The following is a 23222-nucleotide window of genomic DNA, read 5'->3' on the forward strand; positions in this document are numbered from 1 at the left end:
TATGTCTTTCGTTCCCAATTTTCCGCCGTCGGTTTTGCGCAAGTTTGGTGACCAGGAATCTGAAGATGGCAAAAAGAAAACGAAGGAAGACTTTAAGAAGATGAAGGAAATAGAGGAGGCCCGTAAACTGGCTGTTATGCCCGCAATGAAGGATGAAGAAGGGCGTGACATAAATCCTCACATTCCACAGTACATAATGCAAGCTCCTTGGTACTATGGGTCGTTGAAACCTACGTTAAAGCATCAGCGCATGCAAGATGAGGAGAAAAGGGAGGCCCTTTCGGGTACAGATAAAGGTTCCGCAGCGCTAAATAAGTGGTACAAGAGAGGTGTGCCGCTTGGCGCTCCACGTGCAAAGAGTTTTCGTGATGGGGCTTGTGAAAATTGTGGAGCCATTACGCACGATCGAAAGAATTGTCTAGAGCGTCCAAGAAAGGTTGGCGCTAAATATACGGGACTGGATATAGCTCCTGACGATATAGAACAGGATGACATAAAACTGGGATACGACGCGAAGCGTGACAGATGGAATGGCTATGATCCACGTGAACATCAGCGTTTTATAGCTGAGTTCCAGCGCTTTGAAGAGGCTAGAAAAATCGTAAAAGCCAAAAAAATAGAGGAGAAGTTAGCTGCTGCGGCTTCGAAAAGTGAGGGTCAGGTGAGTATATTTAAGGTGCTTTTGTCCTGGATGATTTTTTTGATGTCTTGACATGCATATGTACCTACTTTGGCAGGAAATGGGATCTTCGTCGGGACCTAATTTGGATGACGAAGAAGGTGATGATGACCGCTACGGTGAAGAACTTGATATGCCGGGACAGAAATTCGATAGCAAGCAGCGCCAATCCATTCGGAATTTGCGTATTCGTGAAGATACGGCAAAGTATCTTTACAACCTTGATCCTAATAGTGCTTACTATGATCCGAAGACTCGCTCCATGCGCGAAAACCCATTTGAGAATTCAGGCAAATCGGAATCAGAAGTTCCATTTGCTGGAGACAACTACATACGAAATGACGGCGACGCACCTGCCATGTTGCAGAGGCAGGTTTTCGTTTGGGAAATGCAAAATAAGCTCGGCCTTGATTTACATCTACAAGCTGACCCAACACGCCTTGAGTTGCTGGCGAAGAAAGTTTCAATGGCTAAGGAGCAGGCTCACTCAGCGGTTCGTGAGGAGATCTTGGAACGTTACGGAGGTCGTGAGCATTTAGAAGCACCGCCAAGAGACTTGCTCTTGGGGCAATGGGAAAGCTATGCAGAGTATACACCCACTGGTCGCGTTCTTAAAGGATCTGAGAAGGTCACTGTAAAGTCCCGTTATGAAGAGGACGTTTTCTTGAAAAATCATAAAGTAAGTCCTCTTAGAATGTTTTGTATTTTAGTTTTCAAATCACTAATCCTGCTGTTTTTTTGTCATGATAGTTTAGTCATGAAAGCAGGCCAGCTGTAAACTCAATGTGTACTGCTTTAGTGACGTGCGTCACCTTGAATGCCTATTTAGTTTAAGAATCCAATACCAACATCAATCATCATATTGTTAGTACCATTTTATATTTGTACTTCTTGTCGCAAGCAAGTACTGAAGTTAATTTCATCCCCTGAGTTTTATTTCGTTCATTTATTCAGTCGGTTTGGGGCTCATATTGGTACGCTGGTCAGTGGGGTTACCGGTGCTGCCATTCTCTGATCAAAGAGTCCTACTGCACTGGGGACAAGGGCAAGGCGGGTACTGGTTTGGCCAATCCCGGCAACTCGAATACATCTACAACAGATCTTCCGGAAGTGCCTGCTGAGGCTCAGACAGGCTCTAGTGTGCTAGCACCTCTTTTGCCTCTTTCCAACACGGTCGAAGGAGACGAAACTTCAAAGTCTTCTGACAGGGAGGACGAAGAAGAATTTGCTGAACAAGCACGCCAACGAGAAATGGATTTCGCTCGGTCTAAAGAACGTCGCGAACGACGTGCGAAAAAGCGGAAGAACAAAAAGAAGAACAAGTCCAAGCGAGGCAAAAAGCGAGGGAAGAGGAGCAGTTCCGTCTCGCATAGTTCTAGTTCTGCTAGCAGTTGTAGCAGTGAGTCGGAAGACGAAGAGGTAGCTCGGGAAAAGCGTATTCAGGCGGAGATGGAAAAGGAGAAGAAGCGATTGAGGGAAGTTGATAAGCTTTTGGCACTGGATGAACGTAAGCGACCCTACCATTCCTTATCTGCCAATGACGCACATATTCCCACGCAGGAAGAAATGGAGGCTTACTATAGACTGCGGCAAAATCCCAATGATCCTATGTCTCATTTCAAAGACTAGCGATGTATTTTTACCACCATTTGTAAATGCTCTATTTCTCTTCATTTTATGAATGATATCCTCCGCGTATTCAGTTCTTGTAATTTAGCAGCTAAATTATTCTTGGTAGTCATTGCTATGGAACAGTTATTCACAGCACTGTTGTTCTGTGGGAAAATGGACTTGGAATATGCATATATAATTTTTTAACATGGGAAGTGGTGGGCAGTGTAAAATCTGCAGGTGGCCAAGTTTCGTGAACATAAGTGAAGTAGAGGGGCTATCAATTTCCATGTTCTTGAGGCAGTGGGCACCATATGGCTGCGCTATCAGTATGGGGGCTTTCGAGTTGGGAGTGGTCTTTCGAGATGAATGTACAAGAGTTGTTTTACCCACAAATAACTGGTCGTGACCAACTGTAGTGCCGTTGGCGGATATTTCTTGAGTTACTTATGAGTTGGCACTGGCGGCTTCGGAACAGGTGGGGCTATCAACGAGGCTGGGTGCGATCTGTCCCACGAATCGTACGAGTGTCTAACGAAGAATGATTCCACAACTTCTTTTGGGTGCTGTAATGCAATGCCGAGTCTTTTTTACACCGTATTTTCGCAAGCCATGTTTTGAGAATGATTTCATTTCCATATTGACATACGTTTGGAATGATGCTTGAGTAAAGAAGCGCTGGCATGCAGCGTGAAAATAAGGCAGTGTCATATTTACTCATTGGCGATTGTATGATGGTCTATTGTTGACATTTCCAATCATGGCGCCGGTAGGCGAAAATTTATTGAAAGTGAATGAGCGACGTAACGAGACAAAGGACTCTTTCTTCACTACCGATAGAAACAGCCTACCTTTAAGGCTGTGAAATCGTACTGTGAACTTTGATAAATGCCCTTCTACTTACAAATTGAGGTAAAACTTCTGAAATGGATATATTGTATTAAATGGCCTTGTGACATTTAAGCACTACCTTGAGTACGCATATTTAGGTACACAAGCTAGCAACACCGTCACAGCTCTAAATTTGGTGTTTGATGGCTTGGATGCCCTTACTCGGTTGCGTTTTTTATACAAAACCATCAATGAGATGAACAAGGCTTGTAATTGGAAGTACCGAATAAATTGATACTCACGTGCACGTTGTCATTTTGAGGGTGATGAAGTGATGTACTTAAGCGAGCGAGGACAGGGGAAACCCGAACCGGAGCTGCAAGACTTCCGCAGATGGGATTTTCGAGGATGGTAGTTGCGAGTTTTCATCCACCTGCAGAATGTGGCCGTCCTGTGTAGTTTGGATACCAAATGACTGAGGAGAAACCTATTGAAGACCATGAAACAGTACTCTGGGGGTAAAAGAACAGTGAACATTCTTCTTTACATTAATTGAGAACAGAGAATACAAAACTTGTTTTTATCAAGCCTTCGTAGGGATCCAATGGCTGTTCTTGCTGATTTCCAGCAACACGGAAGCGATATACACCCATGATTCAAGCAATCATTGATCGCATAGCATTAAAAGGGCTTCTGTGAACAGCTGCAATGGAAGGAAAATATGAGATAAATAAGTCGAATAAGAAATGGCCTCGCAATCTAAATGAATGAAAGCCCACTAATCAATCACAGAGCACCTTGACTACGAGAAAATAGAAGCCGAGATATCAAAAATACCATTTTTAAAAAGGAAATTTTAACCAAACTAGAAAGCACTGTTCATCTGATAGCGGACAAGTAACAGCCCGACCGAAGTGGTAGAAAAATGTGATGGACAGAATGATGAGACTGCCGGTGACAAGAAGAGCAAGATTTTGAAACACTAGGAGGAGCACGTCCAACTTGTTCTTGAATGAGCCGTGAATGGTTGTCGAGAAAATCTAGGATGAGAATGCAGTGTCAATTGACGAAACTTGCATCAAGCGTAAAATTTGAAGTGAATAGAGCGCTCTTAGTCACAGCTATAGTCTCGATTTTAAAAGTAAATCTTTTTTTGAAAAAATTCCCAAAGTAGCCTGATATGTACTGGCTTAGGAGCATTAGGCCGCTGAAATCAGCTAAAATGTTATTGGGTTTGAAGCTGCCCTACATTTCCATTTAGATATCATAGAGCCGAGTAGATGATAATTTATAAACCCACAAATACCATTATGAAAGTATCTAGGAGTTGAACGCCTTTGCCACCTTTCCAGCTTCAACGGATATATCAGTATATCCTACTTTGCCACCCCAGCCCCACAGTTGTGGGAGGTCATCAGGTAGTTATTTCGGACACATATCTGCCACGAGTTACATCGGCTCCCTTGCATTACCTTTATACATTTGCAACATATTAGTGTTGCCTTAGAAAATTGTTTGAATGAAAAGCAAATGGACCTAAAATCATCGTTTTGATGACTTTATTATTCATTTTAACTGACCTTAGAATTAAACTAAGATATCCCGAAAACGGAGTTAACTAAGTCTGCGATGGTTCCATAAGGTGCATTTATTTATACGGATACTCTTAATAAAATTTTCCCTTTTTCCTTTAGAAAAATGTATCAAGAAAAGGAAATACCTAAAATTACAGTAGTATATTCTTCTGGTGCTCGAAAAACACTACAATGTCACACTTGCATGATAATATTTGCGCATCACCGGCTCATATCTAATGTTTAGCATAAAAGATTTTCGCACAGATTTACAATGCTACCAAATGTATAATGTCGCACGGCACAATACTACTGGATGATTCCGAATCGGAATAATCCGTTTCTTCTGCTTCCGACTTTTTACGCTCTGGATGCTTTTACATTTATGTGTATTTTACGATCCCTAATGGATTAGATTCTTCTGGCCATAGAAATGAACTGGAAGTGGTGCACTGGGGCGTCCGAGATTCGGAGACTCAAAGTTTCCGTGGGGGAGTGTTTGTGCTACGCTTTGAAGGGAAGGGAAAATGGCATGGCTTCTTGGGCGCTATACTGATTGTTTTTTTGCTGTTAAGCATTGGCTTTATGGGGAGCTTTTTGTCTACCTAGTTATAATTGTTGTTACCATTACACATTTATATTAAGTTCACTTCGTTATTCTAAGTGAAACTCACTTTTTTTGGCAATCACTAAGAAGATAAAAATTTAACGTTCAACTTGGGGTGAAAAGTGAACTTTCTAAACTCGATGAAGAATGATTGATGGTCCAGTGTGCATTCCGTTTTTAAATATTCCCACAAGTTAACTGAAGCAATGCCGCAAAATGATGAAAATGTTTCCGATCGGTGTGCTTCATACCTCTTTGGAAAAAATCGATCTTGGGGGTGTTTTAAATATTAAACTACAGAAGAAAATAAAATTCTGCGATTGAAATGGGGCCTAATAACGGTAGTAAACTAGATCCAAAATTGAAAATAACTGAGAAAATAGCCCCTATTCTGAAATCTCTGCTGCAAAATGGGGACTTAATGTCATGGAAAAAGAATGCGTCCTCATAATATGCTGATGATAAATTGAGCTATTCAATCCCAATTTTTAACGATATTATCAGGTGTTTCACAATGTGCTATTCATTAAAGAAATTATAGAGAGTCCGAAGTGGCCCACTGGTGTTATTAGATGAAGGATTGATGAAAAGCCCTTTAATTATTCATAATTTACCTCAACATTTCATAACTATACTCATTTGCTTGAAATAAAAGAGAGTTTAAACATGGTTTAGTATGACCACACTATTGCACTTGAACCCAATTTTCTGCCGATTATTCAGTAGTGCTTCTTAAGGCTAAACAACCATTTTGGTTGAATTTTGAGGGTTTAATGCAGTTATCGCCAGACCTTTGCATAGACCAATTTCGGTATCAGTTGTTGAATTATTATGGCAAAATGTAATGCTTTCTGCAATCCCTAGTCTGAAGAGATTCACGAAGCAATGCTCCAAAGTGATAGACACAAAACGATCATAAAATGCCACTTTTTCCAAAAGAATGTCAATTCACAGGATTTATCGGAGGATTCCCATCACTTTAAAAGGAAAAAATGGGATAAGTGTTGATCGTAGCTTTGCCACTGTTTTTGCTTATTCAATAATTTTCATTGCTTCTTGAAAGCAAAAGGACACATCTTATAGATGTGTGGTAGTATCTTGAATAACACCACACAATTTCTGTTAACGGTAAGAATACATAAAACGACGTTAAATCGGTGCTCCTACACAAATGTTGAATGTAAAACTGAACTCGCCCCCACTACTGAATTTCTAGGCCACATCATTGATGAAATATAAAGGGGAAGGTCACTATTTACAAGTGTAGTGATTAGATATCTTTTTGAATTGGATTTAATCACGTGGACACTTCGGTATCCTCAGACTGTGCTTTCATTTTTGGCTAAGCCTTCAAGCCACGCTGACAGCCTCTCTACTCTTCTTTGCATTAGTAGTATATATTCTTCCCTACAACTTCAGCGAAGACCCAGAGAGCTTAATAATAACTGTTGATCAAGTACTGGTATAAAAGAAATAAACAAATGTGATTGAAAAAAACAACAATGAATTGGCAGTTAAACTACGATTAAATTTGGTGGGTGTTCACAATCTTCAATGTCTGTTGGTCAGATGCATTTTTTTACGAAGATACAGTGCCTTCCGATTGTACTTCATGACACTGATTGAATGATGGTAAGGCATATGATTGCATAGACCCCCTTCTATAAGCTAGAAGCACAACTAAGAAGGACCACTAAAAATTACAAGTGTATGCCAAAAGACATCAATTGTTGCGAAAGCTTAATATGTTTCCATTTTTTAATTCAAAACTAGCCTTCGTAGTCAATTTATTGCAGAATTGGTGCAGGAGACTTTCATAAAGTGAAATTTGATGATGGGAATCTAAACATCCTTACTTTGGTGTCATTTTAACAATTTTTTGTGTTTTCATTAAAGCTTCATTCATTACCTTTTGGATTTGACATTTCAACTAATTCGTTTTGATACGAATTGCTATTAGACGGAACGCCACGACTGGTGAAGTGTAAGTGTACAAGATGAAGGAGTACTCATTTTGGTAAGTCAAAACATAACTTTTCCGTGAACTAGAGCCAACTCTATATTTTTGAAATAATCTGCCAATTATGCCCTAAGGAGATGCAATAGCCGTTAGTATTATGGTCAAATAATTTCCGGTTTTGTCGTCGGAAATTTGGTAATTAAAATTGAATGTGTGGGGCTGTAGTTTAATCTCATGACTGAACCATATCGATAATGCACTTTAAATGATAGGCTCCACTAATCTTGTAGCCGACAGACTAATTCTCGGTGAGCTAATGTAGTAATGTATTCTTTCTCAATAACAGTACACACTGCACACCTAAATGTAAAATAAATGGTTGAAATGAGGTACTGCTTAACCACAATTTTCCAATCGTAACACTCTACTGAGATCTTGAAATGAAATGAAACAGTTTAAAATGCTGACTTGCATCGCATCAAAACGTAGTTGAATAAATAACATGGACTCTGCTGGGGTCCTGGTAGAGACCCATATTTCCGACACTCTAATGCACCTGCGGTAAGGCGTATGCGGGCACTCCTGCTGGTGGCTGTGACGGAGTACTAGGGTAGTGGAGTGTGAGGGTGACAGCCCCATGGTAATAATTAGTAAATTCCCAATCTCTATCCACGTGACTTTGATCGGTCAGGCGAAAATGAAAGCGATGTGACAATCGGTAGTTCGGCGCGAAAAGCCTAGCTCTGAAGTATCGAGACAGAATATTGTTCTGGGGTTGTTGATACCTTCAAGACATTTATTAAAAAACTAACTATATGCTGCAGCGAAAACTGTAAACATTTGTGTTACGGCACAATAGGCTTTTGAATTCTGTTGATTAGAATTATGGGTATATTTTTACAATAAGGGTAATCGGAAATAGGGGTGATTATTTCGGAAAATAATCATCCGATTCAAACTGTTGTATGGGGCCGAAATTATTTTCCCCATTTGCGATGCAGAAAACGAGACATATGCGTAAGTGGATTTTACAACTTGTGCGAATGTTATACTTCATTAAAAATTGATCATTCCTTGTGCAAGGTTTTAAAAATAGTCAGGGGTTTGCAAGTTTCATTCCAGATTTGCATAAAAATTACTACTGTAGGTCTAGTGCTTCCTTCAAAAAGATTTGCAGTCGACAACATGTGAAAAAATCTCTGCAAACTTAAAAAGTCGTTACAAACTTTTTACGTTTACGCTCACTACGAGGCTTTAAGCAAACACGAGGCACACGCATAAACATCGAAGTTGTCCTGTCTAAATGGGTACCCGAGCACACCATGGAAGGCGTTAACGGAGAGGCTGCGAATAGCCGATACTATTAGTGGGTCATATCACCCGAATTGTGCCAGGTCCCCCGTATTCTAATGAATACTTGAAGACATATTTAGAACATACAGAGGGCAATCCATTCGTTAATGTCATTTAATTTGCTATGAGCATAAGTCCATCTAAAACTCCAGCTATGTTATTTTATAACTCAAGGAGTAGCTGTTAGGCAAAAGTATGCCTACTATTCCCGGATTAATATTTATATTTTTATTCAAAGTAATCAGGGCTCATAGTTTACCACTCAATAAGTTATGAGCTAATAGGTAAAAATACAAAAACTTCAGTTGCAATGCTAGAGTTTGACTGTGAAACGGGACCTACATCTGACCGTCTAGTGTTCCTGTTTTCAAACTGACAGCAGCGCCGACGTAGATGAAACGACCTATCATCTAATCCCATAAATCGAAATGCTGGCACTAAGTAAAAGCCACATTTGTGTCTCTGTGTTTCACGTCTAGATTTTATGGTGCAAATAGTAGATGAGCGTACGCGCATGGAAAACAGAGGAATGTAACCCAGTTGGTGGTCTATCCCCATAGGTAGTGATTCTTCAGCACATAAATGGTTGCATTAATGTCACTCCGAACACATGGGGAGTAATTTCAGTGATTCCATGTAAATGTACACAATTCCCACCGTTGTGCCGCCGTCTTCCTTTCATTACACCGCTATTGTTTCATTCCGCTTTCATAAGAAAAATTACAGGAATGCATCATTTACTCAGGGGATTACACTATTGTAAACCTGAGAGGCGTAACTTAAGCCATGGAAAACGACACCAATTTTAGTAGGAAGTAAATAAATTTGCAGACCTTTTGCAAAAAAATGGGCGTAGACATTTAATAGTACCACTCACGCCCAGAGGCTGTCACGATTGATCGCTTAGAAGCTTTTATGGGGGATCAGACCCACAATGTGATCGTTGATACGACTTCCTGCATCTTCAAGTGAAATAGGGTTAGCATTTGTAACGACAATCTGTCTTTTGCGCTGAGCCTAGACAATCACAAGTTCTTAAAGAATATGTGTTTTTAGAATGAAATTTTCCAAAAAGTTGACAAAATTATTAAACCAAATGAAGCAGCAAAACCATTGAAGTATTAAAGCTAGTAGCAAATGCATCTCGCTGCTCATGTATTCACCCATAGGGTAAAAATGCATTCGCCTAGTACAATCATGAAAATAAATTTATTTCCCCTATACAGAATGTCAAAAAGACATTCCCTTCACGGAGGCCTTAATAAGGTTATTAGCATTTTTTTGACTGCTACAATCAAAGGCAGCACCGAATGAAATTATGATGAATTAAAGCTCTTTGAACGTTTATGCAGTACATCAACCGACGAGGAAAGATTAACCAGGTTACTATGTTAGGCTCATAATTTGCGCAGGATACGATGATGGCACCAATCAGTAAATTTCAGGCCTCATAAACAAACGAACGGCCGATGTTGTATAGCAGGTCAAGATTAGTTCCGTTTAGGTCGCTACCTTAATATGCTAGAATCTGCGCCTCAGTAACCGTGCCCCAATGAAAAGCGACCCCGAAAGCATTTTGATTTGTTTCCTCATCGTCAGTAATTAAGGGAAAATTATGTACCTTTGGTAACGTAAGTGAGACACTGCACTCTAGCACGGGATCTAATTGAGCCCAATAGCATTACTAGTTGAATAGGCAATCGAGGACTTGACGATACAAGGGCCTTTTTGACAAAAGCAGTCCTTTATGTAATAGTACCACACGATCTACCTTTAGTGCGTTTATTAAGGAGAGCAAATTATCTGATTACATAAGCTTCGGACATAGGAAAAATACCTTCCTTTGACTTCATAAGTCAATCTCAAACGACCTGATTGCTGGAAGTTTGTGCGATTACGTGTGTTGACCTTTTCGCTAGGTATAAATACAGCCATTCGTAATGCCTGGTCTGGAGGCCAAAATGCGACATTTAAATTGAGGAAAAAGAGCGATCAGCATAATTTCAAATGAAGGAGAAGGATCCCTAAAAAATAAGAATTGTGTAGTGCTAACACTTGCTTAGGGTTACTGAATTGATATGTTCATTTATGAGTTACGCTGCATTGTTGATTGTGGAATTTTTCATGCCAAACTGTGTTATATAAACTAAGCACCTTATTAGGGTCTTGCATTTAACCTATGCATGTTTTCACGGAAACGAGGGATTAGGGTAATGAATATGATTGGAAAATCCGTCATGAATTGTGTAGTCTAAGCACGGTGGATTAGCGAGAAATCCCATCTTATGATCGAGGCAAGGAAATGCTACCATAAAAAAGCTAAGTCGGTAACATGGCAATCCTGTCCACTGCAGGAATGGTAAGCAAATCGGACCCTCTTACAATAGAGAATGGGGAAATACTGAGAATATGCATGCATTCGTCTATACTACAAATAAGAACTACATCCAATAAATAATCCTTGCAGCAAAAGCAGAGATTCCAACAAACTGCGCTCATTATGATCGTTTGATTGACAAATAATTTCACTAGTAGCAATAGCATTGTACAGTATTTTTAAGCATGATGGAAATCTAGTGATGATTAAAAACATTTATCACTGTATGAGAGTGAGGTGTCTTGATAGTACTCGTCTTACACCGCCCACAAGCTAAGCGAACCCTGCTGCAGTCATATGAGGAGTCAATTCGCCCTCCAGCCCGTCACTATTAAACAGAGGTGAGAACCTTCTATGCGCAGTGGGGGCTTTAAGTAACAACATATTTTAGAAGTTAACATCAAGGCACTTTTGAACGTATTCATGTTAAATTTTAATGGATAAGGGGCAAGAAATGTTAGTATTTGTTTTGTCCAACATCACATTAACAGATAAGTTTTAAAATCTTGCTTCTACACGCACCAAAAGTGCCAACTTCGACACACCTATACCTGAATTCATTTTAGTGTTTAGCAATGCCTTAAATGATTAATTGTTGTGGATGCACTTCACCTAGGTGATAATGAAATTATGCTTAGCAAGACTGTATAAAGCATCTACTCTCAACCTTGCGTCTTGTCTGTTTCCTGTCAACGATTTTGAAAAAAATGAGCAGATGCCCTGAAACGATATTTTAGGCAGTGAAACATCGCATATGACCACCCACTGACAAAAGCAAAACAATTCACTTGTTAAAGAAACACATCTTTAACCCAAAATATGTAAATAATCCTTCTACTTGGAAGTGACACTTACTTAGGTAAATGCACAAGTAGTTTATACCCACCCGTCAATTATGTGACGTATTTCATCAGTGTAAAAATTCCCCAAAACAGGAGCAGAAGATACATAAATAGATGTCTGAGACCTGGATTGTGCTTATCCCATATAGCGAATGGCAAACTAAACATATTAACTTCCAGTTAAATGTAAGCATTTAATAAGACTTTGGTGATTGTCTTTTGCTACCTAAATTGCCTTCCATTTTTCCTTGGACAAATACCAGTCAGGCAGCGCAGAATCAAGTGGATTGGCAGTCTGAGGCGCAGAGACGACGTTCACACGCGATAAAGTGTACATGCGACTTTGGTCTTACGAATGGAAGTTTGAAACCTCGCCAGATCAAAATCGCGTTAATTTTGAAGCACTTTTTGGTCAGTTTGTTCATTTTGAAAGCAAAGAAAAATATGAACCCAAAAAACGGGTGCTCACAAGTCAAAAGGCTATGCGATAAGACGAAACCTTCTTTGATGAGATTTTTGCCTCTCATTCCAAAGTCAAAAATTATCAAAGATTTCCCGCGGAGCAAAAAATCAATTTTGACATTGGCGTGTGATGCCGTTTTTACAGTCATTCCCGCTTTGAGCAAGATGCCTTCTCAAAATGTGATTTTGAAATTCTATTTTTGTGCACACATTCAAAACTACGTTGACTTGCGCCCAGTATTGGTAAGTTGGAATGTTGGGAAAATTTTTAAAGAACAAAATAAGAAAGAAACAGAAGGTGAGATTGGAAAAGTGAAGCCCTTCAATGCATACAAGTGATTCCAACTAAATCACAGCATTGTGTAATAGCATAGTTGCAAAGAATCAAATGACTGCGAACGCACTCTTGAAACAAACGCGCATGAGTGGCTGGCCTCCATGTTTTTTGAACACAAAAAGCCGGGAGTAGATGTCGACCTTTAACTCCATGAATGCGGTAATTATTGTGATCAGTAAAACATTTTATTCATACTAGGCAAAGAATAACAGAAAGAGATAATCAATTGATAAAATCCTCTTTTGTATGCCGATTTTGCATAAGTCTTAGTGCTCGTATTCTTCATATTCTTGTATGCGTTCTGCCTATTCCCAGTAACATTCAGATAAGGCAGCGATATTGCGAAACTTCAAACACAAGATATATTTTTACAATTTTTTAGGAAAAATGACAGACTTCTGGATTTAGCTTTCATATCATGCATCAAGGTATTAGAAGTAAAGCAATAATTTTATGATTTTATTACAAAGCAACGCAACACTTTTTCAGATTGAAAACGTCGTTTTACACTGGCGTCTATGGGTAGCGTGAAGGCTGCCTCAAAATGAAACAACAGTTTTGCAACATTGGTCAAAACCAAAGCCCCTTTCCTGTGGTTAAAAATTAAGCTAATTTAGTGCCATTTCTCAAAATTTAAATTGAAAAGGCTCTTTGTCGACTCATATGTAACAAATTAGGTGTTGTCTTAGGTCACCATTGGTATGAACTACTGTGAGTGTCCAAATGCCGGTGCTCATTTCTAATGGCAGCCAGACGTCATAACTCCTGGTTTCCTCAATACCGTTAATAAACCTTGTACACAAGTGCTTTCTATGTGAAATTACTTTGCACAATAACTTCGCTGTTGCATTATTCACAAATAACTTGATTTATTTAGGAATGTTGCATTTAATTCTTGCCCAAAATCGCATTCCGATATTCACTTTGCTGTTGGCCGCTGAACAAACACAATTTATGCTATATTGGCCAGGCGCAGTTGCTAATTACACCATTCACACCATTAATGGGGCCTGCTAAACAGGCTCTCGGTCCTAAGATAAACTGCTTTAGCTTAAGAAGGAACTTTCATACAGAGCTCCATCCATTCATACAACCACTTATCAATGTGTTTACCTCGGATACTAATATAAAAGCTGAGGAGAACAAAGAGATTTTCAATGTCAGGTATTTATCTGACGAGATAATGTAAATAATTGTGGCCAAAAAGGGGGCACATTATTTAACCAACAAGGCAATTTCAAAGAGGTGGAAAATACAGAAGAAACCTGGGAAATAGGTTTAGAAGAATGAAATCCTTGCTGTCTTGTTAGCAGACGCCACTGGAGTTTGCAGGTACCAATACCCCATGCTTTAATTTGTGGGGAACGAGGCAAATGCAGCTTCAAAAGCAATAAAGCTTTAACTACGCCAACGAAGCCCAACTGTCCATTAAAATGCGTTGTTATATTACCTTCAGTGACAGGGTAATTTACTCGCAGTACAACCGCTCCGAAGCCTCCAGCTTCAGCAACACAGCACCAGTGCTTAAAAAACAATGAAGCGCAAACCAATTACTTGTAGATTGGGGGAAAAGCTAACAGATATTATAGAAACTACCAACATTCTAGTCGTTATAGCTCAAAAATTGTATCATCGTTTGTAAACTTCCACAACTGTTTATCACTTTAAGAAAGGCAAGCAAACAGTCCTTTAAAAACTGATAAAAAGCAATGTTGATGAATCACCTGCAATTTTTAAGGTCGAACTGGCAAAATTATTCAATTTGCTATCATTAAAGAGAAGTAAAGAACTCAGTGATAATTTCTAAGCCAAAATCTACTTCCACACGTAAAGAAATAATCTAAATGGTGTTTCATGACTGCTGCAAAATTTTAGGCAGTCGTGAAACTTTTACAGCCTTTTCGACTGTATTCAAGTAAAGGTAAGTCGTTTTTATCTTTAACGCAGTGGCACAGCTGTCGCCATGGCTAAAGCAAAATGAATTCAGTGCTTAAAAATGTTAACTGCAACCATTTAAGTTAAATCAAAATTACAATAAACATGATTTTAAAGATGAGAGGTATTCACGACCAGTTTGCCCATACATCGGAATAGGACCAAGAGCCCTTTGCCGAAGATCCGTTAAATCAGATTTAGTCTATCCTTGTAAACTGTTACTGGTACTGCAGCCTTTTCGTCAACAGACAAACAACTTTTGCCATTTTGAAGAAGTGACATATTTGAAGCAGACTGATGCAGTCGATTTTACGACTCGAAATTAATAATGGTCAAATTTGCTAGCTGCAAATGACATAAATGACGCGAATGTCAAAATAAAGGCCATTGACAAATGAAGATTTACGTTAGGTGGGCTACGGGCCTGGATAAGGTAAGTAATCGTTGTAACTTCCATGCTGCGTATTAGGCAAACAATTTCGATGTGAAGTCGGACTAATGAGCTCGTGATATAAATAGTCTGAATTTGTTTTTGAGAGCTAGTTATTATCCGCAAGGAAGAGTGAGCATGTACAAAATGAAGTTGTTTATTGACATAGAGGGTAGTATTCACAGCTGAGAGGATGTAGCGTTTAGTTGTTGATATTGTTGTTGGCGTTGTTACCTTTAACAAAAATAAGTGTTTTATGTTCACAATTAATGCGGTTACGAAAGTGATTTCATCATGTACGCGTTACCAATCATGCGTTCCCTACTTCACCAGCATTATAGGGAATATTACGGAGATTGTTCCTTTTGAGTTGTAGAACTCGCTCGACTGCCTACAATACAAGGAGGTAGCGTAAGTAACAGGCATATAACTGTAAAAAATATTGTTTGATTTCTAGGATTAAATTTTATTATAGGCACAGCGATTCATTTCGTTGGTTCAAACCAACATAGGCATTGTGTTAAGATAAACCGCCTACAGTTACCTTCTGTAATTTTAGAGCCGCCCCAACGTTTTCCCCGTTTTTGACATGGTGCACACTCTCGTTCAGGTCATTTATTTAAAAAACGCGTTTTAACTCATTTGCTCCTCAACGGCTGTTTAACTTGAGTGTAAAAGAAAGCTGACAATGACGATTAAGTGATAAATAAATTCATTTATTACAGTCTTTGCCGTTGAATGTGCTCCAGCAATATTTTAAATTAGAACAAAATTTGGATTTAGGAACGACTTGGACTCCTCTACGCATTCTACAGATATACAGCGAAAAGTCAATTGTGTGTTTCAATGAGTATTATCATTGCTGGCGATCTTGAGCAGAAAAGAAATGCTACCTTCATGTCGAATGGCAGTGCGCACACGTTAAACCAAGTCATGTCAAACCCGTTAATATAATCTAAAGTAACTCAGCTTTAGGGCATTGAAGAAGGGATGGCATTTGGATTTATCTAAGTATAATGCTGGTATATAATTGGAGAACCGGTCTGTAAAGTGCGTGAATAATCCAGCCTTTCGGAATTCAAGGAACGGTACCGGTTAGTCATGCTGTCGTGTTTGATGCATCACAAACAACGAACTAGACATTTTCGAAGGAATTTGGGTACGATGTATTACATGTTTGCGTGGAACACACAGATATCAGATTAGTACTGAAAACGAATTTGCTTTCATGCTACTTTACAATCACTGACATAATTATCTATGTATTATATGGAAATTAACTCATATTGTAATTTATTTAAAAACATTTTTTCCCAATGGTGAAATCGTTAGAATATTTTAAGCGATCTCCTTTTAGATTGGGAAGCGATTGCATTTACGATGACCCGCACAGATGCATATCACCTTCAGATGAGCGCCATCTATTCGTCTAATCGCAAGCCAGGGTTTGGCTAGGCTAGTTTCAGCTCCATTTAAACAAATGGTTCGGATGCAGAACAAAAACTGAAAAGTCCGCTGTTACAACCCCATTAAAAGTTAACTTTGGCTGTTTTCTCAAAGTTCTTTTGGATTATGGCTATGCGAGGAACAGCTGGAGAATGCAGGCGGAAGCTTTGAAGAATAAGTCTTTAATAAATAAATATTTTAAATGACTTATTAGAATGCTTAAAGCCTACAGTCCAAAAAGTAAAAGCATCCTATTTTTTCCCTTTCACTATCTGATTCTTCAAAAGTTAAGGCAAACCCACTTGAGCTGAGTCGCGGTGGCTGTCCCGTGTGCCCACCGTGGTCAGAGGAGGTGGAATTTTTTGCGGAGAGGTGTCGTTGAGTTGCGGCCGACTTCAGAAGTTGGTAGACGGGATCAATTTCACCTAACGAAGCAAAAAACATGGCAACAACTTTTTACCTCTGCTTTTTGATAAGTAGTTCGCTAACGGAGCATTCTGACGCTTGAAAATTTAGTTTTTTCTTTGACTAATTTCCCGAAGGATCTAAAACTGTGCAGCGATAGAAGGAAAAAAAAGGGAAATGACTGCCAACGCTTTTTTGCCCGTACTTGTGCCCAGGAGCTCAGATGCTACAAGCATTAGGTAGAATAAATGTCAACGGCATAGGTTACCCTAAAACTATTGTCTTGTATAAGTGCGTCTTGTTTGAAATGCGTTCCCGACGCCTTAAGTGCGACCACATGACAAGTCAACAGATGATTAGCGACCTTTTCACTTTTATTAGGCTATAACAAGCATCTCATTCAAATCTTTTACAATGTATTTAACACAAACTACACCCAACTTTAGCGACCTCCTTTGGTTGAGAAAAATTGTTCAAATATTTCAACAATATTCACTTTTGTGGTTAAATATTCGCTTTACAATGATGTTAAAGCAATGATCAGCTACAAGGGGTTTTTTATTACCTTCTGTTTCTTCGCTCCCACTTTTCTTCCTTGGCGATCCAAATTTAGAATTTCCCTTCATTCAAAAAAGGTAAGGCATGATTAAATGTGTTTTTTTTGTGGAAAGGCAACATAGAGAATGAACGTTTCAGAATGCAAAACTCTCGTTAATACGCCCTCTGCCAGAATCTCAAGCTAGAATTAACCACCGCAGCCCAGACTCTTTACCCTTCCTATGATTTTGTGTGACCCAAAAACAATCCTCCGACCAAGAGCGTCATCCATCCATTTTTTCTTCCAAACTTATTCAACTTCTTTGAAAATAGATTTTGTGAGGCAGATAGCATAAACTGTGAATTTATCTCCCATAAACAAATCTGCTGTTTTAGTAAATAAGTAATTTTAAAATATCTTGTCTGATTAAATATAGAACATTGGACAACAAATTGGACACCGTAAATTTTATGCTTAACTGTGAGTTTTGGAAACTAATGGAACTACATTGGATTAGCAAAGCATTTCGGCATAGCCACAGCAAGGAGTTGCAGCATTTAGGATAAGAGCAGTCACTAAAAAGCAGAATACGTAACGTACATCCCTGTTGCTCGCCTCACTTCGAATGGCTCTGTAGGCTAGTTTCCAAAACCGCCTGAAGGACTTCTTCTTCGCACTGCCTCGTGGTGCTATGGATGATTCACCTTTTTCGGCGGGCTACATGGTAATTAATAAATCCGGACATTAACATTCTTGAGAAAGTTTAGCATAACGAATGCACCGCTAAAAAATTTAAATAAGTAGGTAAATGAAATAAAGAGTTAGGAAATGAAGAGGAAAATACATAATTGTATACTGTCATTTGAATGAAATAATCGTTACTATTTGCAAGAGACTGACATTAACAGGTGATCAAGGGTTTAAGTCCATTGTCAGATTATTTTCTACATGCTTGTCATGCAGGGAGGATGTCGTACATCTCATCACTTTGAGAAGTATGGCGAAACGTTCCCCCATTTTGGCGAAAGCTTGCCAACCACACCAACTGATCGGTCGGGAAGTACGCTACGTGTCTGCATGAATCTCATTTTGCTCGTTTAGGTTGAACTCCCTCCGTGCAAAAATTGTTGGGATGTGCGTGGGATATGTACCATTCAATTCTTTTAATTCAAAACTCAATATTAAGTTTTAAGAAAATAACAAAAGGTCGTGAAGAATCAAACCAGTGGACCTGGTGTCCAACTGCTTGTAAGATAAATCAGTTCATTTCCGGCCTAAGATACGAAGACGTGGGCATCGTAAGATCTTTTTTTAGTAAATAATATTATACTACAGATTCGTGGGGATCGTAAAGTCCTAATATTGTAATTTTGTGAAGATTTACATTAATTTTGGCCTGTGCAATTTTTGAATTTTGCATTGTTCTTGTAACTATGAGCGACCACATTTTGTACGAACGAAAGTGGTTACAGTTGCTTCGAGATGAATGCTTAATCTAGAAGTAAAAGATGCATTGCAGTGGATGAAAGAATAACCAAGTGGGTTGCAACTGTCCAGAGGTTTAAAGCGATCAGGCTTACGCTAGATCATTTCTCTGTCAAATGATGATAGCTGATGCTCATAATCAAGGGTAAGAAGTGTTCAAGTATTCGAGTGATGTTTTTATAAGTTAGAATCATTTGATAAAAGACAAGGCATCTTCAATAGCAAACTAAAAAGTATACAATTGTCGATGTTCTATAGACCCCTTCTTCGCCCATTAGAGATTGAGAAGCGTTTCATTATCGTTGGTGCGACTGATGTTTGCATGAGTACATCCGTTAGGTTCTTGCTGATTCCCTAAAGTTATCGGCTTCTTCCACTAGAGATCATTGAAATGTTTTTCACCTTAATGCTATCGCGAGATCTGCCGTAATCGGCTCTAGAATGGATTTGGTAGAGCTGGTAGATTTTAAAACTTGCTAAACTCATTGGAAGTGTAATCAAATAGATGCTAATTCTATCAGAATGGTTTATGAAGCATAATAAGTGTAAATTCACCAGGTTATCCATTTATTACAGACGCATTTCCTGAACACACCATGGAGTGGAAGGTATTGACAATCATGAAAATTGGAAGCTAAATTTATGACATCAAATAAAAATACTGATAACATTGAAATGTTCTGTGGACTAAGAAGAATTTCAGGGTTGTGCAAAACCCTTTAATGGGAGAAGAGTAAGGGGTTAACCGTAAAGAGAGGCAGCCTTGTAAAGAAAAACTGCTTATTTACACGACCTTGCTTATATGTAATAGCTAAAGATACAAAAATAGTATCTCACAATGGAATGCAGCACTAATGAGAGGTAAATGAGGGGGTTATTTGAAAGTAGTCGTGCGTCCTAGCTCGATCACTCTCATGCGGAGCACCTGGATTGTGCAGTGAAAAATAAGGGACATTTCTGGGGGAGGGCCATAACACCTGCGTCAAGATTGATATTCATATCATATTTAAAACACCTCTGCTTTATAAAAGGCCGAAAATTCATCTAGCACATTTTTTGTTAAGTTCAAGGCGTAGGGCGGCAAGCAGTGTGCTTTAATTCAAACCCATAGTTTTCATTCGTTATTCTTACATTTCGGTGTTTAGATACAAATAATCGGTTCGTTTAATAAAAAATACGCAGAGTGTATAAACTGCCGTCGTACCTATATAATTCGTTTTGTCATCCACTTAAGTATAATTTGGTAAATCCTAATTTCATTGAAACTTTTACATTCCCTTGTGGGAAAACCATACTTTTCTGGCATTAAAGAAAGCGACATCCTGTCACTTAATACATCTAGGCTTCCAGAACACTTCAATCTGATTCATTTTATGGCCTGACTTCCGCTGCCATTAAATTTGTTCTTTGTACCACGTCTGCTGCTGTATAATTTCATGCAGACAAGTAATTCTCAACGCTATTTTGTAAACAAGGAAAAAGTAAAAGGTAAAGTGTGATTTGTAGCAAGAAAATGTGTGTAGCAGTTTTTATCTTGGAGCAATGTGCAGCAAAGTGTAGAATTTTGCAAATCCTTTTCTATACTATTTATTATTCCAGAAAAGTAGGTCAGTGAACTTTTTTAGATTTCCTATCGTCTTCTTAACTGATGAGCCGTGATGTGATGACCCAGAAACCTATCATTGAAATTTGGATCTACTTATTTATGTGCTTCAGTTTGTACCTCTTATTTACTTCTCCTTATGAACGTGACACTTGCGGCCGAGTGCAATCTGTTAAATTATTAACCACTTGACACCACAATCACCCCCTGGATTTAACTAAAGGTACATCCAGGATTTATGATCGTGTGGTTATAAAAGTGCGCACATTTCTACCAATTTTCTTATCGTCATCTCCAACTGCCCTGGGCCCTTCGTTAAGGTTTTTGCAGATTTGTTGGGTCAGGCACTCATTACAAGTTTATACCGCCGACTTTGGTGGATTACAATTTAACGTAAGTGCGATTCTTTGTTATCTGTTGACGTAATTAGTTTCGAATACAACCAATGCAATGTCTATTGTGAGAGATGCAGTGGTTAAAACAGCGCCCTTAAGCTTGGTAGGTGTGATCCTGATTAAGCCGAGTAAACTGATTCAAAAAAGGAAATTAATGTAATTTAAGGGAGAGGCTCGATAGCTATTCCCACATTTTAGAAGTCTTGGTGGATCTACACAGCACCGCAAAAGTATCGAGGATGGTTAAGTGAAGAGGCTGATTTTTAGACTTCTTTGCTTTTTAAAAGAAATACGCTCGGTCACTCTTATCACATTGGCATCGAATGCCCAAGCATGTGTAAGTGTTAACCTTACGAAGAAGGATCTGCAAGACTTGCGATAGCGAATAGCAAATGCAAATCAACGGGAGATGAACAATTTGTGTGTTAATTGTAGTAAAGGATTCAAGAGGTATCTCAACAAGAATCAAACAATTTTTTACAAATAAGAACCAAAATTGATTTTGCACTTTTAAAACAAGGGAATGAATTCGTACTTCACGTGGATAAAAAAATTCATATTCCCTACCAAACGGAGGAAACTCGATACTTCTCCCGTTTAATCATGGTTTGCAATTATTTATTCCATGAGTTCCAAAGGATCTTTGCGATAACTTTTAAAGCATCAATTCGTAAACCATAAGTTGCATCCAAGGAGGTCCCTTTTTTCGTGAAGTCACTGTCAGTAATCAGAACTGATACGATCATCAGAATTTAACAGAGGATTGGGTGCTGTGTTAATTAGCCCAGATGAGTTAACGACTCTTACTTCTTTTTCTTGTTTATCAAACACAGAGTCGAAAAATTCATCTGCTTTTTCTCTCGGAGATTCTATGGCTTCGGTCCTTTCTTCAGAAGTTTTGTTTTCTCTGGTCTGCTCGTGTACCTGCTCAGAAGTGATGTGTACTTCCTCGAAGCTGTAATTTGTTCTAAAGGGATGTCCCATCCTATGTTGTGCATTATCGTGTCGCGGAGAGTACTGTGTCCTATGCAGCGCACTAGGAGTGGAAGGGATCTGGACAATCGATTGCTGCGGGTGACTTTGCAGGGGCTCCTCGTCTTCCTCATAGCTGGTGAAGGAGGGATTGCCGGAAACGGAGGTTGAATTGCAATATCCCCCTCCGACCGCAACTGTGCTCTGTGAACTGCTCCAACTCATTCCACTGGCTGCTGAGTCGTATGACTCGCAAGACTTTTGCGGTTTCACCTGTCCCACCTGCACCTTGCCTCCGCTCCCGCCTGACCCATCATCAAGCCGAATTTCTGGCAATCGCGACATAGGCTTGGGTAGCTCTGCGCGAAGTAAGAGAGTGCTGCGTGGATTCAACGATTGAAGGAATGAATCTGACGTTGATGGGATATCATGTGAATGTGATCCCCCACTGGTAACGTTGGCCTGACGCGTGAGTCGACCAGATTTGCTAGCTGAAGGCTTTAAGGGGAAGGACATGTTCCGATTGGTTCAGCACAACCAAGTGGTTGGAGGTTGGCGCACAATAATGGTCTAGCGGGGATATAAGTGTCGCCTACGTATGCAGCACAGCCCAGTGAATTGTCTCTCCCAAAAATGGCCTAGGTTGAAACGCAGCGAATGGACAGTAGGCCAGTGCAATCTTTCAAAGTGATACCTAGGTGAACGCATGCACAACCTCGCTCACCCTGATGTGAAACTTTGGCAATGCGTGCAGAAACAGGCCTCCAATTGGCCGGATGGGAGGAGGCCAATCACTTCCTCCATGGCGATGTTTCAGGATATCTTCGAATATGTAGAACGTTTTCTGTACAAATTCAACTTTGCTTACACTAATGCGCAACAATATAATTGTATGAACCATGGATTTTCACATAATCCTACTAGACTTCACTAAGGCACTGGCAGGCTCCGAGTTCATTTATGAATTTATATCTTCGAAAGTCATAGTGAGGTTTTTATAATGAGCAAAAGTTCTGCTCATTATTGCGAGCATTAAACGGCTTTCTTCACATTCACTTTCTAGTCAAACTTATCCTTACACTCTTGCTTAAACAAATTATAGGCCACTTTACCTCGGAACCTCCTTTATAATACAACATCATAAAAGAGAGCTCATGTTAGGAGAAGCGATATAATTACAAAGTGTGTTCTGTGATCAAAATAGGGCTCCATAACCAGCCACAGTTGCACCGTAGTTGGATTGAATAATAGTTCCTTGTTCAATTAATGTTAAAAACAATCTTGACATTTATTTTAACTGTAGTAGTCCTTGATCATTATGTATTTTAGAAATATTAAAAAATACATGAACAAATAAAGTAATTTACTTACCTACGATTG

At 39.2% G+C, this 23222-nt stretch overlaps 3 protein-coding genes across 3 annotated transcripts in view; 2 read left to right on the forward strand and 1 right to left on the reverse strand. All coding sequences in view use genetic code 11, as the record gives it.

Annotated features, from left to right (window-relative positions):
- Position 1: 1 nt before the first annotated feature.
- On the forward strand, positions 2-2308 carry EGR_06067 (Pre-mRNA-splicing factor SLU7; the record flags this gene model as incomplete). Its single annotated transcript, XM_024495316.1, has 3 exons — positions 2-661; positions 738-1358; positions 1634-2308. 3 exons carry the CDS (start codon positions 2-4, stop codon positions 2306-2308), a joined length of 1956 nt encoding a protein of 651 aa, XP_024350271.1.
- Positions 2309-11265: 8957 nt separating this feature from the next.
- On the reverse strand, positions 11266-22358 carry EGR_06068 (hypothetical protein; the record flags this gene model as incomplete). Its single annotated transcript, XM_024495317.1, has 4 exons — positions 11266-11320; positions 16743-16869; positions 18008-18104; positions 21795-22358. 4 exons carry the CDS (start codon positions 22356-22358, stop codon positions 11266-11268), a joined length of 843 nt encoding a protein of 280 aa, XP_024350272.1.
- Positions 22359-22644: 286 nt separating this feature from the next.
- EGR_06069 (hypothetical protein) overlaps positions 22645-23222 on the forward strand; it is a gene marked incomplete at both ends in the record, with an annotated part of 4427 nt that continues 3849 nt past the window's right edge. Inside the window, one exon of the mRNA XM_024495318.1 lies at positions 22645-22732. Within this exon, the coding sequence (XP_024350273.1) occupies positions 22645-22732 (88 nt within the window). The remainder of the gene's footprint in view (positions 22733-23222) is intronic.

The sequence above is a fragment of the Echinococcus granulosus genome, assembly GCF_000524195.1.
Source record: "Echinococcus granulosus chromosome Unknown EG_S00050, whole genome shotgun sequence".
Classification (NCBI taxonomy): Eukaryota; Metazoa; Platyhelminthes; class Cestoda; order Cyclophyllidea; family Taeniidae; genus Echinococcus; species Echinococcus granulosus.